Consider the following 14,515-nt stretch of genomic DNA (forward strand, 5'->3'; position numbering starts at 1 on the left):
ATCCGCTTAGAATTAGGCAAATCGGAGAAATTTTAGCAGAAAATCACTCCTGGTATCAGGAGAACATCTGAGCCGAAGAGGTCTTCCAAAAACAGGGACTGATCGATTGACTGCTTGCGACGTTGATACTGTGTGCTTTGATGCATGCATGCTTGCTTGAGAAGGCGTGTGATCGCTTGATCACATGCTACATCCACTTAGAATTAGGCAAATCGGAGAAATTTCAGCAGAAAATTACTCCTGGTATCAGGAGAACATCTGAGCCGAGGAGGTCTTCCAAAAACAGGGACTGATTGATTGACTACTTGCGACGTTGATACTGTGTGCTTTGATGCATGCATGCTTGCTTGAGAAGGCGTGTGATCGCTTGATCACATGCTACATCCACTTAGAATTAGGCAAATCGGAGAAATTTCAGCAGAAAATTACTCCTGGTATCAGGAGAACATCTGAGCCGAGGAGGTCTTCCAAAAACAGGGACTGATTGATTGACTGCTTGCGGCGTTGATACTGTGTGCTTTGATGCATGCCTGCTTGCTTGAGGAGGCGTGTGATCGCTTGCTTACGTGCTACATCCGCTTAGAATTAGGCAAATCGGAGAAATTTCAGCAGAAAATTACTCCTGGTATCAGGAGAACATCTGAGCCGAGGAGGTCTTCCAAAAACAGGGACTGATTGATCGACTGCTTGCGGCGTTGATACTGTGTGCTTTAATGCATGCCTGCTTGCTTGAGAAGGCGTGTGATCGCTTGCTTACGTGCTACATCCGCTTAGAATTAGGCAAATCGGAGAAATTTCAGCAGAAAATTACTCCTGGTATCAGGAGAACATCTAAGCCGAGGAGGTCTTCCAAAAACAGGGACTGATTGATCGACTGCTTGCGGCGTTGATACTGTGTGCTTTAATGCATGCCTGCTTGCTTGAGAAGGCGTGTGATCGCTTGCTTACGTGCTACATCCGCTTAGAATTAGGCAAATCGGAGAAATTTCAGCAGAAAATTACTCCTGGTATCAGGAGAACATCTGAGCCGAGGAGGTCTTCCAAAAACAGGGACTGATTGATTGACTGCTTGCGACGTTGACACTGTGTGCTTTGATGCATGCCTGCTTGCTTGAAAAGGCGTGTGATCGCTTGATCACATGCTACATCCACTTAGAATTAGGCATATCGGAGAAATTTCAGCAGAAAATTACTCCTGGTATCAGGAGAACATCTGAGCCGAGGAGGTCTTTCAAAAACAGGGACTGATTGATTGACTGCTTGCGGCGTTGATACTGTGTGCTTTGATGCATGCCTGCTTGCTTGAGAAGTCGTGTGATCGCTTGCTTACGTGCTACATCCGCTTAGAATTAGGCAAATCGGAGAAATTTCAGCAGAAAATTACTCCTGGTATCAGGAGAACATCTGAGCCGAGGAGGTCTTCCAAAAACAGGGACTGATTGATTGACTGCTTGCGACGTTGATACTGTGTGCTTTGATGCATGCCTGCTTGCTTGAGAAGGCGTGTGATCGCTTGCTTACGTGCTACATCCGCTTAGAATTAGGCAAATCGGAGAAATTTCAGCAGAAAATTACTCCTGGTATCAGGAGAACATCTGAGCCGAGGAGGTCTTCCAAAAACAGGGACTGATTGATTGACTGCTTGCGACGTTGATACTGTGTGCTTTGATGCATGCCTGCTTGCTTGAGAAGGCGTGTGATCGCTTGATCACATGCTACATCCACTTAGAATCAGGCATATCGGAGAAATTTCAGCAGAAAATTACTCCTGGTATCAGGAGAACATCTGAGCCGAGGAGGTCTTCCAAAAACAGGGACTGATTGATTGACTGCTTGCTGCGTTGATACTGTGTGCTTTGATGCATGCCTGCTTGCTTGAGAAGGCGTGTGATCGCTTGCTTACGTGCTACATCCGCTTAGAATTAGGCAAATCGGAGAAATTTCAGCAGAAAATTACTTCTGGTATCAGGAGAACATCTGAGCCGAGGAGGTCTTCCAAAAACAGGGACTGATTGATTGACTGCTTGCGACGTTGATACTGTGTGCTTTGATGCATGCCTGCTTGCTTGAGAAGGCGTGTGATCGCTTGCTTACGTGCTACATCTGCTTAGAATTAGGCAATCCGGAGAAATTTTAGCAGAAAATCACTCCTGGTATCAGGAGAACATCTGAGCCGAAGAGGTCTTCCAAAAACAGGGACTGATTGATTGACTGCTTGCGACGTTGACACTGTGTGCTTTGATGCATGCCTGCTTGCTTGAAAAGGCGTGTGATCGCTTGCTTACGTGCTACATCCGCTTAGAATTAGGCAAATCGGAGAAATTTCAGCAGAAAATTACTCCTGGTATCAGGAGAACATCTGAGCCGAGGAGGTCTTCCAAAAACAGGGACTGATTGATTGACTGCTTGCGACGTTGATACTGTGTGCTTTGATGCATGCCTGCTTGTTTGAGAAGGCGTGTGATCGCTTGCTTACGTGCTACATCCGCTTAGAATTAGGCAAATCGGAGAAATTTCAGCAGAAAATTACTCCTGGTATCAGGAGAACATCTGAGCCGAGGAGGTCTTCCAAAAACAGGGACTGATTGATTGACTGCTTGCGACGTTGATACTGTGTGCTTTGATGCATGCCTGCTTGCTTGAGAAGGCGTGTGATCGCTTGATCACATGCTACATCCACTTAGAATTAGGCATATCGGAGAAATTTCAGCAGAAAATTACTCCTGGTATCAGGAGAACATCTGAGCCGAGGAGGTCTTCCAAAAACAGGGACTGATTGATTGACTGCTTGCGACGTTGATACTGTGTGCTTTGATGCATGCCTGCTTGCTTGAGAAGGCGTGTGATCGCTTGCTTACGTGCTACATCCGCTTAGAATTAGGCAAATCGGAGAAATTTCAGCAGAAAATTACTCCTGGTATCAGGAGAACATCTGAGCCGAGGAGGTCTTCCAAAAACAGGGACTGATTAATTGACTGCTTGCAACGTTGATACTGTGTGCTTTGATGCATGCATGCTTGCTTGAGAAGGCGTGTGATCGCTTGATCACATGCTACATCCACTTAGAATTAGGCAAATCGGAGAAATTTCTGCAGAAAATTACTCCTGGTATCAGGAGAACATCTGAGCCGAGGAGGTCTTCCAAAAACAGTGACTGATTGATTGACTGCTTGCGACGTTGATACTGTGTGCTTTGATGCATGCCTGCTTGCTTGAGAAGTCGTGTGATCGCTTGCTCACGTGCTACATCCGCTTAGAATTAGGCAAATCGGAGAAATTTCAGCAGAAAATTACTCCTGGTATCAGGAGAACATCTGAGCCGAGGAGGTCTTCCAAAAACAGGGACTGATTGATTGACTGCTTGCGACGTTGATACTGTGTGCTTTGATGCATGCCTGCTTGCTTGAGAAGGCGTGTGATCGCTTGCTTACGTGCTACATCCGCTTAGAATTAGGCAAATCGGAGAAATTTCAGCAGAAAATTACTCCTGGTATCAGGAGAACATCTGAGCCGAGGAGGTCTTCCAAAAACAGGGACTGATTGATTGACTGCTTGCGACGTTGATACTGTGTGCTTTGATGCATGCCTGCTTGCTTGAGAAGGCGTGTGATCGCTTGATCACATGCTACATCCACTTAGAATCAGGCATATCGGAGAAATTTCAGCAGAAAATTACTCCTGGTATCAGGAGAACATCTGAGCCGAGGAGGTCTTCCAAAAACAGGGACTGATTGATTGACTGCTTGCTGCGTTGATACTGTGTGCTTTGATGCATGCCTGCTTGCTTGAGAAGGCGTGTGATCGCTTGCTTACGTGCTACATCCGCTTAGAATTAGGCAAATCGGAGAAATTTCAGCAGAAAATTACTCCTGGTATCAGGAGAACATCTGAGCCGAGGAGGTCTTCCAAAAACAGGGACTGATTGATTGACTGCTTGCGACGTTGATACTGTGTGCTTTGATGCATGCCTGCTTGCTTGAGAAGTCGTGTGATCGCTTGCTTACGTGCTACATCCGCTTAGAATTAGGCAAATCGGAGAAATTTCAGCAGAAAATTACTCCTGGTATCAGGAGAACATCTGAGCCGAGGAGGTCTTCCAAAAACAGGGACTGATTGATTGACTGCTTGCGGCGTTGATACTGTGTGCTTTGATGCATGCCTGCTTGCTTGAGAAGGCGTGTGATCGCTTGCTTACGTGCTACATCCGCTTAGAATTAGGCAAATCGGAGAAATTTCAGCAGAAAATCACTCCTGGTATCAGGAGAACATCTGAGCCGAGGAGGTCTTCCAAAAACAGGGACTGATTGATTGACTGCTTGCGACGTTGATACTGTGTGCTTTGATGCATGCCTGCTTGCTTGAGAAGGCGTGTGATCGCTTGCTCACGTGCTACATCCGCTTAGAATTAGGCAAATCGGAGAAATTTCAGTCGAAAATCGCTCCTGGTATCAGGAGAACATCCGAGCCGAGGAGGTCTATCAAACACGGGTATGGATGCCTATAATTAGGCACTCTTACGTATCGTAGGATTGGTTGCCTATAATTAGGCACTCTGAGGTTACGTAAGATTGGTTGCCTATAATTAGGCACTTCAATGTTATGTAAGATTGGTTGTCTATAATTAGGCACTCTCACGTGACGTAAGATTGGTTGCCTATAATTAGGCACTCTGAGGTTGCGTAAAATTGGTTGCCTCTAATTAGGCGGCTTGAAAATGAACCGAAACGGCCCTCGTCGATTAGTCTATTATCACTCTATTACTTAGACACTATTTTGTGAAAATTTCTGATGACATGCAGTGGGGACAGGTAAGTGATAAGTCATAAATTCTATATTCATATTTTTATTTAGGCTCCACAGACATGTTATCAACGATTAGTTCTATGGACGTAGGATTCTTATTTTCTATTCAAATTCATATAAAAATAATAAACAGGAAGATTGGCTACAGAACCCAAAAAATAAAATACCTGCAACTATATCTTCGTCGAATATAGAGTTAAGCTTGATAATCCCAATGAAATTGTTAATACTAAGTTGAAACGCTTTAGCATTACAGGTAAGGAATGAAGTGAGGCAATAGCTCAGCCGCCTATCTCTAAAATTAAATTCCTACCCCTTTGAATTTTCGGCGAAAATTTTGCCGACCTTAAAACATGCTAGAAGCAATTCTTTGATGCACTATATCGACGTAATTCTAATTGCCTAAGCAGCAAACAGAAAGTAGTATATAAGACAGTATTCATTGTAGTTTGTAAGTATGTATAATATTTCACTCTGCACACAAGCGCACATTGTCCATCACAAGTTTTTGGTTTATGTAGCCTCAATTGAAAGATACAAATGAATAAGTAAATAAATAACTCTTCGTCTGTTTTTATCGTTCATTCCCAACTGTCGGTCCTACGTTTCTTTGATGGTTTTTTTTGAGGTCATGGGGGTCCAATGAGTCTAGAAAGGGTCGTTCAAATCGATTTCTAGATAAAAAATGTTTGACCAAGAAAGAAGTACGGCTAACACGTTCGTATTTCGGTGAAAATGTTGACACATTCAAGAAATGCTGTGATTCTTTGATCCAGTATAGCGACATAACTTTTTGAGAGTTATCAGTTGCGCGCAGTTCAGCTACACTGCAAGTAACAGACCAATAGTTACAGCGGAAAAACGAAAGAGACTATTTTAAGAAATATTTGAAACGGACAAGAAAATTTTTTCCACATCAATTCGTGCAAAATGGCGGAGTCATTCACATTGCATCGCCTAGCATCGGTAGTTCTCGTCTGAACTATAAACGTCAAAATAATTCTCAATCGTTATATCTTATTATTTATCGAAGAACCAAAGAACCCATCAAAAACCGGCAAGTCATATTAAGTTTAGAGGTTATACGAAATAATTTTCATTTTACTAATCACCAGTTTTTGTGATTTCAGTGTTTCCTAAAAATTTTTTCCAGTACTTCTTAAATGTGTGTCAAAATTCACTCGAAATCTTGAGAAGCTTCGTTGGATTTATCCGTATTAAAAATAAAAAACGAAAAACATCATCCTTCCTTAGGCCTGTAAACCAGGACCAGTGCCTCAAAGGGTTGTATACAGCCCGGAAGCCTAAAAAATGGTGCATTTATTGAAAAGGCTGAGAAATAGTCTTCTGTAATGTAATAGAAATTCTGTGTACTATTTTTACTGTCCAAAACGTGTGTCGTCTTTCATATCATCGTGAAGTTGTCGATATAATGGCATAAAATTAATGTTATTATATGCATGAAGTTGTCATGCAGGTGACACAATGTATTGACAGCTCTGCCTATAGAATATTAATCGAATTTTTGCAATCAGTCAAAGTGAGTAATATTTAATTAAGTATAATCGGTAATAGAAAGCTTCTAATGAAACGAAATTCTATCATGTCAGTGAATAAATAAAATTGAATCTACTGTACTATTATGCAGCAAATTTGAAGTATCAATAAGGGAAAAATGTAAACACCCAATACGAATCAACGCACAAAATAATTTGATTGAAAATACGATTTAGAAAAAATGTATTACTGCTAACATAAAAAATGCCAAGATGAATATTTAATATATCTAAGAGGTGAAAATAGTGAGCCAAAAATAAAACGAACGAATATCGGATTAAAAAAGAAAAAAGTAATTGGACAGCATTTTGCAAGAACTCCAGATGCTGATTGTGAATTGACACAAATTGTGTTTGTCTTCTCCAAATGAACATGGAATTTTGCAACAACATTCTAGACATCACGTAAAACCAAATAGGCAAAACACCTATAGTGGAGCAACAGAAATTGAATTCTTCGCAGCGTAGATTGATGGTATGTAGATCGAATTTATGTTAATTAATCATATTACATGACTATGGATCATTTGTATCGCTGATGAATAACCAAAATGTGAAATTACCAAAAAACGGAAGTAACGAAATAGATCGATATATTCAAATCCCCCCTCCCCCGCCAAATCAGAATGAGGCACAAGTTATTAAACGTTGTATGGAATTTCTCACATAGAAATTTGGAACTTGTTTTTTAGGCAAGCTTATATTTTCTCTTGAACGGCTACCTCACTTTTTTCTGCCAAATTAACATTTCTCTTACGAAAAACTTTCAACTTTTATCCAAATTTCTCAAACATTTTTCATTAATCTGCTAATAAAACTCAACTTATACAATGAAATGTTACATCAAACTAAACAGAAATCAGGTATTGAAACAAAGTTATCCCATTTCTCTGACCATTCTTATACTTGACAAAAATAATGTTCAGTTCAAATCTAGTACCTGGTATATTTCCTGGATTTTATTAATGTTCTTTTTACTCAAAAACCTTTTGCTTCTCAGCGTAAATGACTAGTGAAACGTACGCTACTTAATTAAAATTTTTGATAACGTGCGAAAAATAAATCGACCTTTAGAATCTCGGAAAATTTTCAAGAGTTCAACGAGTTTTGAATGAATGAATAAAAATTCTTCCGAGGACATTTCAAGAATTCACCATCCGACTCAAACTACCATAATTGTTTCTTAATCGTCTACGAAAGCATACCGTTGAAACGTTGGCAAAAAATTATATAAACATGTTGATGAATTAAAATCGCTTCCCACTTTCCATCTGTGTAATTATTAATATTAATATTAATATAATCACCGTCGTTATCCAGCAGATTATTGCTGATCAGTGCTTAATTATAAATTGTCAATACGGTAAGCAAGGTTTGGTGATCAGCTAGAGACTGTGTAATTATGGTAACAAATATACATAAATGAAATAACGCAAGATATATTCGTTCCAACAGGAGCAAGTTAACACAAGATATGATGAAACACAATGACTCATTACCATCAAGCAGAAATGCTACCAGTGAGTAAAAACCACATAATCACATCTCTTCTACTGTCAAGAAGATTTTGAAACCTATCAACAGCTTGACAATTCCATGTGCATCATACAATTCTTATATAGTTCGTATAAACCCAAGAGTTCTCTCGGTATTTGACGTCATAAACAGTTTTCTACGATTAAACAACAATTAACCAAATACTAATCCTTCAATCAAATCACCAGTATCTATGGCATACAATTCTTTCATTGCAGGCACAGGCAGTAATCAATCACCCATCAATATCGATACAGCCAAGGCGATACCGAAAATATGTCCACCAATTGTGATGAGTGGATACGGAGAGGGAACGAACCTGGTGACACTTACGAACACCGGACGTACTGGTAAGACTTGGTCACAAGGGATGAGATGATAACTGGTGGAATGCACTTGTATGATGCAGCTGCATATCTGATATTTGCAGTGCTATGATAACGTAATATAATAATTAAAGTGTGTGTTGGTCGTAAAGAATTCAATACGAGTGAGATTAGACAAAGAATTAATGAATCACGCCGTAAGTTCTACATTCACGGATCAACTGACGTCTAGGTTTGTCCACTAGCAAATTCAAATAGATATTTCAAAAACGAGAGTATCTAACTCAAGATTTTATTCAAATTAAACTATCTTTGTAGATTATGCATTATCTAGGAATTGGTACACCGTTAAAATCGAAAATCAATTATTAAATACATTGCAGTTAAAGTTCGACCGCCTGAAAACGTGCCATCAGCTTTTCTCAGCGGAGGTCCTTTAAAGGGCAAGTACAAGTTTTTCGAGTTGCATTTTCACTGGGGATCATCGAACTTGATTGGCTCTGAACACTCTGTAAACGGAAATTTGTGAGCAAACCCTCCACCAAATCATGATGCTATAAGTAGAATTATTTTTGAAATATGCTTTACAAAGTAAATTTTCCACCCAAATTGTTACAACAGTTTTGAAATTTTTCATTTTCGTTTCAAACCTAATTTGTAACCCTCTCAACTAGCATTTGTTTCGTTTTTGCTGCGACCACTTACCGTACTTTTACTACATCATACTGACGAAAATTTTGTCCTAGTTATTCAATGGAAGCACACATGGTTCACTACAACGAAAAATATCCAAATTTTGAAGTTGCATCCAAGAAGTCTGATGGCTTCGCTGTAATCGCTGTATTCTTCGAAGCGACCAATGAAGCCGAGCAACAAGACCACCCGATAATTTCAGGAATAACGAATCACCTGGCTAGTATAAGATCAGCCGGAACCACCGTCGACGTACATCCGGGTTAGTGCTAAATCGGGCACAAGTTTATTGGTATCCAGACTTTACAATATGATTGTAAATCACGTCCAAGTTTAGAGCAGCCAATTCCAGTTTGTGGCAAAAGAAATGGTTAATTCGATCTACAAAATTGCCTCTAGTAACAAGGTGAAATTTTTGTACACAAATTTTTCTATTTTTTTTTATTACGAATTTTCATCTTCACTAAAACTCTTTTGAATGTCTTTCTGGGTTTCTTTGGAACCGTTTCTGCAATATTCTGCAAGTTCCCGAATTTCTACATCTGATTTTTTGTTCGTTTTTTCTGAGAGTCGAAAGATGAAAAACTACTTTCAACGAATTGGAGAAATATACTGAAACTATGCCAAAATCTTGGTTCAGTTCTAATGAAAATTTTGGACGTAATAATTTTTTTCGTAATAAAAATACTGACTAACCTATTGGAATACTTGTTTGATACAGAGGCACTTAGCTTGGTGAATGACTACTGTTTCTGCTGCAGTGAATACTTTACCTATCATGGATCCCGCACAACTTTTCCATTTTCCGAGAACGTAACTTGGCTGATCTACCCAATTCCAATCCGAATCAGCAACAGGCAAATCGAAGCTTTCCGACATATCCATGGATCAGGCGGACCTCGCCTCAGTTCAAATACTCGGCACATACAGCTGCTCGGTGATACAAAAATTTATTTTGTCAAGAAGAGATACAAAAAAACTGACAATGATGACTCTGAAAGGAAGACGAACAGAGAATCGGTTGCAAATAATTTATACGAGATTTCTTTGAATTCGTTCAAAAAAACCTAACGAAACAAAAAGTATAACTTTGGTTTTCACGCCCCAAATATTAAACAGATAAGAACCAATAGTCGTGTTTCTCTAAAATTTTATAATAACAATATAGCTTCTGTTGTTACCTGTTTGCGATGAGTTAAAATTAAAATTGCGATACTATGGAGTATAAATTTCCAATTATACTGCGGTGTTGCATATTTTTGGAAAGATGTACGAATCACATCGTTTTGCATCAAGTATACCCAATGACGAATGAAATTCAGCATTGTATATTAGCCACATTGAAAATGGGAATGAAATCAAAAACCGAAAAAAACTACCAAAATTGCCTCGAAAGCATCAAACGCGAGCTTCGACCCATGTGCCCGATGAATTTTTCATTCAAATACCTAAATTGTTCAATACAGCTTCTGTTTATTTTCGGTGTCGAATCGGCTGCTGTTTAAATGCAAATAAACCTCTCCCCGCAAAATTCTGTACATGGGTTTAAGAGTGTAAGAATGAAGACTACTCGTGTTCTGCTACCGAAAGCTGGGGTACGAATTACCGCAGCACGTTTATGCAGAAGACGCAAATACGTTCAATATTCAGATTTTCTGATGGTATCGCGTTTTTATCAACATTTTAGGTTCGGTGACACAATTATTGGAGTGATACCTTTAATCAGACAATTAGAGCAGACCTGCTCTTTGGTGGAAAGGCCTAACTGCAGGCAACATTTTCAGCATACACGACTGTAAGTCTAGTTTCCTTACATCAGGCAGATGTGCTGTGATATTAGAATATATGTATCAGATTTTCTGATAGCATGGTGTTTTTTATCAACTTTTTGGCTTCAGTTACAGAATTATTAAACTGATACCTTCACTCAGACAATTAGAACAAGCCTACTCTTCGATAGGAACGCCTAACTGCAGGCAACGTTTTCAGCATACACAACTGTAAGTTTAGTTGCCTTACATCAAGCGGATATACCGTAATATTCGAATGTAGGTATGTATACCTATGTAGGTACAAGTTATTTTTTATTATAATAATTTTAGATTGGCAGCTTCGAAATTGATGCGGCTTCGCTGCCGGCATTAAATATATATATATTCAGTAAGAAAAGATAGATTAATTAAAATATTATAGCGTCACTAGATAATTTCAACTGTGTTGAATAAAACATAAATCGTCCGCATGCATAGTACAAGCAAAGATTCTGTGATTTGAAACATTAGAGAATGTTCTTATATTCGAGAGTATGATTCAGATTCTTATCGTTTTCGAAGGGGTTTCTGTATGGCATATTTCTGAGATATAATGCCCAAATACTACGTTACAGCTTGCGGCATCATAGTACATGGGAAACATGTTTCACGGAAAAAGAACACGTCAAAGAAGCTTTAGGAATACAGTATTATCAAGTCTTCTTTATCATGTACAGCTGACTTGTGAAAAATGCAATTAGCTGTTATCCCTTCCACTTTTATTCAGCCAATTATTGTAATACACTTGTAAAGCATGCTTTAACAGAGACGAAAGACATGGGTGGTTCCATGGTTTCTATCCTTTGTCTTGCACTTTGTTCAATAAGTTAAGAATTTCGTGAATTACTGAGAGTTGCAGGAATGTTAAATTTATACTATTATGTATTATACATATACCTGCAGATGCATGATGATAATTAGGATTGAGAAAAATTGATCACTCCGAATTAAAAGGCTTAATTTTCTTTTCTTTTCATTTCTTTTTTACTTAAAAATATATATGTATATATTTATTAAATATCGTACTATTTAAATAATAACATAGTTATTCATTATATAATACATTTCCGACAATTGTTCATCATTTATGAATCAAAATAGATGTTTTTTTTCACCTCGTTTTCTATTACGTTTGGAATAGAATTATATCAATTCACAAATTAGTTATACATACAAAGCATACGTAGATCAAAACAATTCTTGTATTCAGTTGAAATTTGATTATGCCTCAAAATTTCTGTTCGAACGGTACTGTTCAGACTTGGAAAATTGATTATTACTTTTATTTGATCGAACTTCAAATTTTTGGTCAAATAGGATGAGAAAAAGATATAATATGACAGTAATATTAATAAAAGTAATAATAAAAAATAAGATCACCATATACCAGTTTAGGTTTCTTTCGCATCGATAGTTATATTATTTGTGCTATTTTTCTCTGCCAACATCCATGCATCACGTAGAATAAAATGTTTTTAGTTTCATGCATTCAAAAATATATCGTTAAAGTATTCTGTGTACCGCGATTGTCTTTTTGTACAGTAAAACATAGTTGATGGAGTAATTCAGATATCAACAATATTAATGAAAATAGATATTAGGTATCGCAGAAAAAAAGTGTCCATTAGAAATTTCACTTTTGGAGACTTGCGATTCACTATTAATTAAAGAACTTTTCGAACACGGTACCACAGAGTTTGGCATGTTAAATGACAGTATACAATATTTAAATCGTATAACGTAGCCTAAGTAAATCCGTAGAATTTGTTTTGCTATCTATACGAAATGGTACATCTCGTATTAATATAAGAATTAAATGTAACAAAATATAGTAAAACAAATTATTTTCTAATATATACACATAACACTGCAGTGTAACAGAGATACACAATATACATACAGCGATAGATATAATAGATTTTTCAATCCTTGAAAGCTAAATTTACACATTATATATAAATAATTAATATCATTTCTGTTTTGTATGATCTAGATTCGATTTTCTTTTTTTTTTTTGTCATTCGCTCATTTTTCATAATTTTTTCCTTCTACTGTTATTCAATTTTTCTTCTTTTTGACCTCATAAAGTAAAAACGTATCATTATGTTTACGACTCCAGTTCCTTTATGATTTCACCCTATAGTGACGGAGTGTGTATATAAGCGTGGTAGAAATATGTAACTTGGAAATGTTAAATGTACTTTATCATTATTCCAAAATTTTTAATGCACGACACAGAAAAAATGTCACCAGCAGAAAAAAAAAACAGATATGAAGAAATGAAGAAATGAAAAGAAAAGGAAAGAACCAAAGACAGATAAAATTAATTCAACACTGGTATTTAATGTTTAAGACAATTTCTCTTCCATCGTCTACTTGGCACCCACAATAAAGCATTCAATTCCATGGACTATCTCATACATAACGTAAATTACGTCTGCTTATCATCTCCGCAAGAATCACTCGATAATTCGAATAATTGGTACATTGAATAATAACCACGATGTTGCGTTGAATGAATCATTAGAAAGAGCGTGATACGAACATACATATTGGTCATTGGTGCCCAACTCGTTAAATTATCAGCTAAATTTTCGGTATATTACATTAAAAATATTTTTCTTAAAATTCATTCTTTTTCTCTCTTTAGATATTTGACTTTCTAGGCAAAAATTGCTTTGTCGGGACAGATTTTATTCATATTATCAATAATATATGGAAATTTTAGACCAATATCTAAAAAATAATCTATGAATAATTATAAAATTAACAAGAAAATGCATGTCTACTCGTGGACTGCAGAAAGAGCAAAACCGTTGTGAATCTACGTATATTTGTGGTTCGTTGAGAGAAAAAGAAAAAACCTAAGGGGAAAAAAAAACGAAAAAAAGATAATCGATATAGGAATTACACACTAAGAAATGAAAGGAAGAAAAAAAAATTTAACATCACAAGGAAATAGAGTAGAATAAATAATAACGGTACAAACTAAATTATTATCACGCAGGAAATTTACGAAACTTCTAATCTCCCATATTCTGTAATGGCGGTGGACGAACTTTGACTGAACAATCTCGTTAGTACAAAAATGGCGATTTACGAAATGTACTGACGGATATTTAATTGTGAAGGGAATATTTGGATAAGCAAAATATCTGGTTAAATTAAAATGACGGATCGGTTGAACTTGAATGATTCTGTACTGGAAAATTTATTTTCAATTTTTCGAACAAAAGCAAAAATGAGCAATTACACCCGCTAGACGCGATTGGCTCAACGAAAGTTCGTCATATCGTAAATGTTTCGCTACATTAGATTTTTTTCTCAACTCAGAAAAAAATTTTCCTCAATTTTTAAACTCGTTTTCATTATCTTGAAACTGTTCATATTAGCTGGCGATACCTGCACCGGTCTAAATCTGACTGAAGATGAATTCAACGAAATCATATTAAAATACGTTTTCTCAATCGAACGAATTGTCTGTTTTGTTATTTTGTCAGATTGAGAAGGTCCTTTGACTCGACTCCACGGGAGTCTGACTTGCTGGCTTAGCGGTATACATATATATATATATATATATATATATCTCTATACTTAACTTTATTTATTATAGATACTCTTTAAGATTTTATACAAATATATTTTGATACTTTAAACGCCGTATAATTTTTACATCTTTTCAGCGTTGAGCCAATCGGCAATAGTCAAAAGATTAGGCAATGAATAAATTGGAGTGACAGACAAATATTTCCTCCACATTTACGTGTACACTAAGAATTCAAACTATTTA

At 37.2% G+C, this 14,515-nt stretch overlaps 1 protein-coding gene across 1 annotated transcript; it reads left to right on the forward strand.

The window, feature by feature from the left end:
* Positions 1–7,833: 7,833 nt before the first annotated feature.
* Positions 7,834–9,181, forward strand: LOC124409205 (carbonic anhydrase 2-like). Its single transcript, XM_046886674.1, has 4 exons — positions 7,834–7,879; positions 8,114–8,245; positions 8,605–8,746; positions 8,968–9,181. The coding sequence occupies exons 1-4, from the start codon at positions 7,834–7,836 to the stop codon at positions 9,179–9,181; spliced, it is 534 nt and encodes a 177-aa protein (XP_046742630.1).
* The last annotated feature ends 5,334 nt before the right edge of the window (positions 9,182–14,515 follow it).

The sequence above is a fragment of the Diprion similis genome, chromosome 1 (genome assembly GCF_021155765.1).
Source record: "Diprion similis isolate iyDipSimi1 chromosome 1, iyDipSimi1.1, whole genome shotgun sequence".
In the NCBI taxonomy this organism is placed as follows: Eukaryota; Metazoa; Arthropoda; class Insecta; order Hymenoptera; family Diprionidae; genus Diprion; species Diprion similis.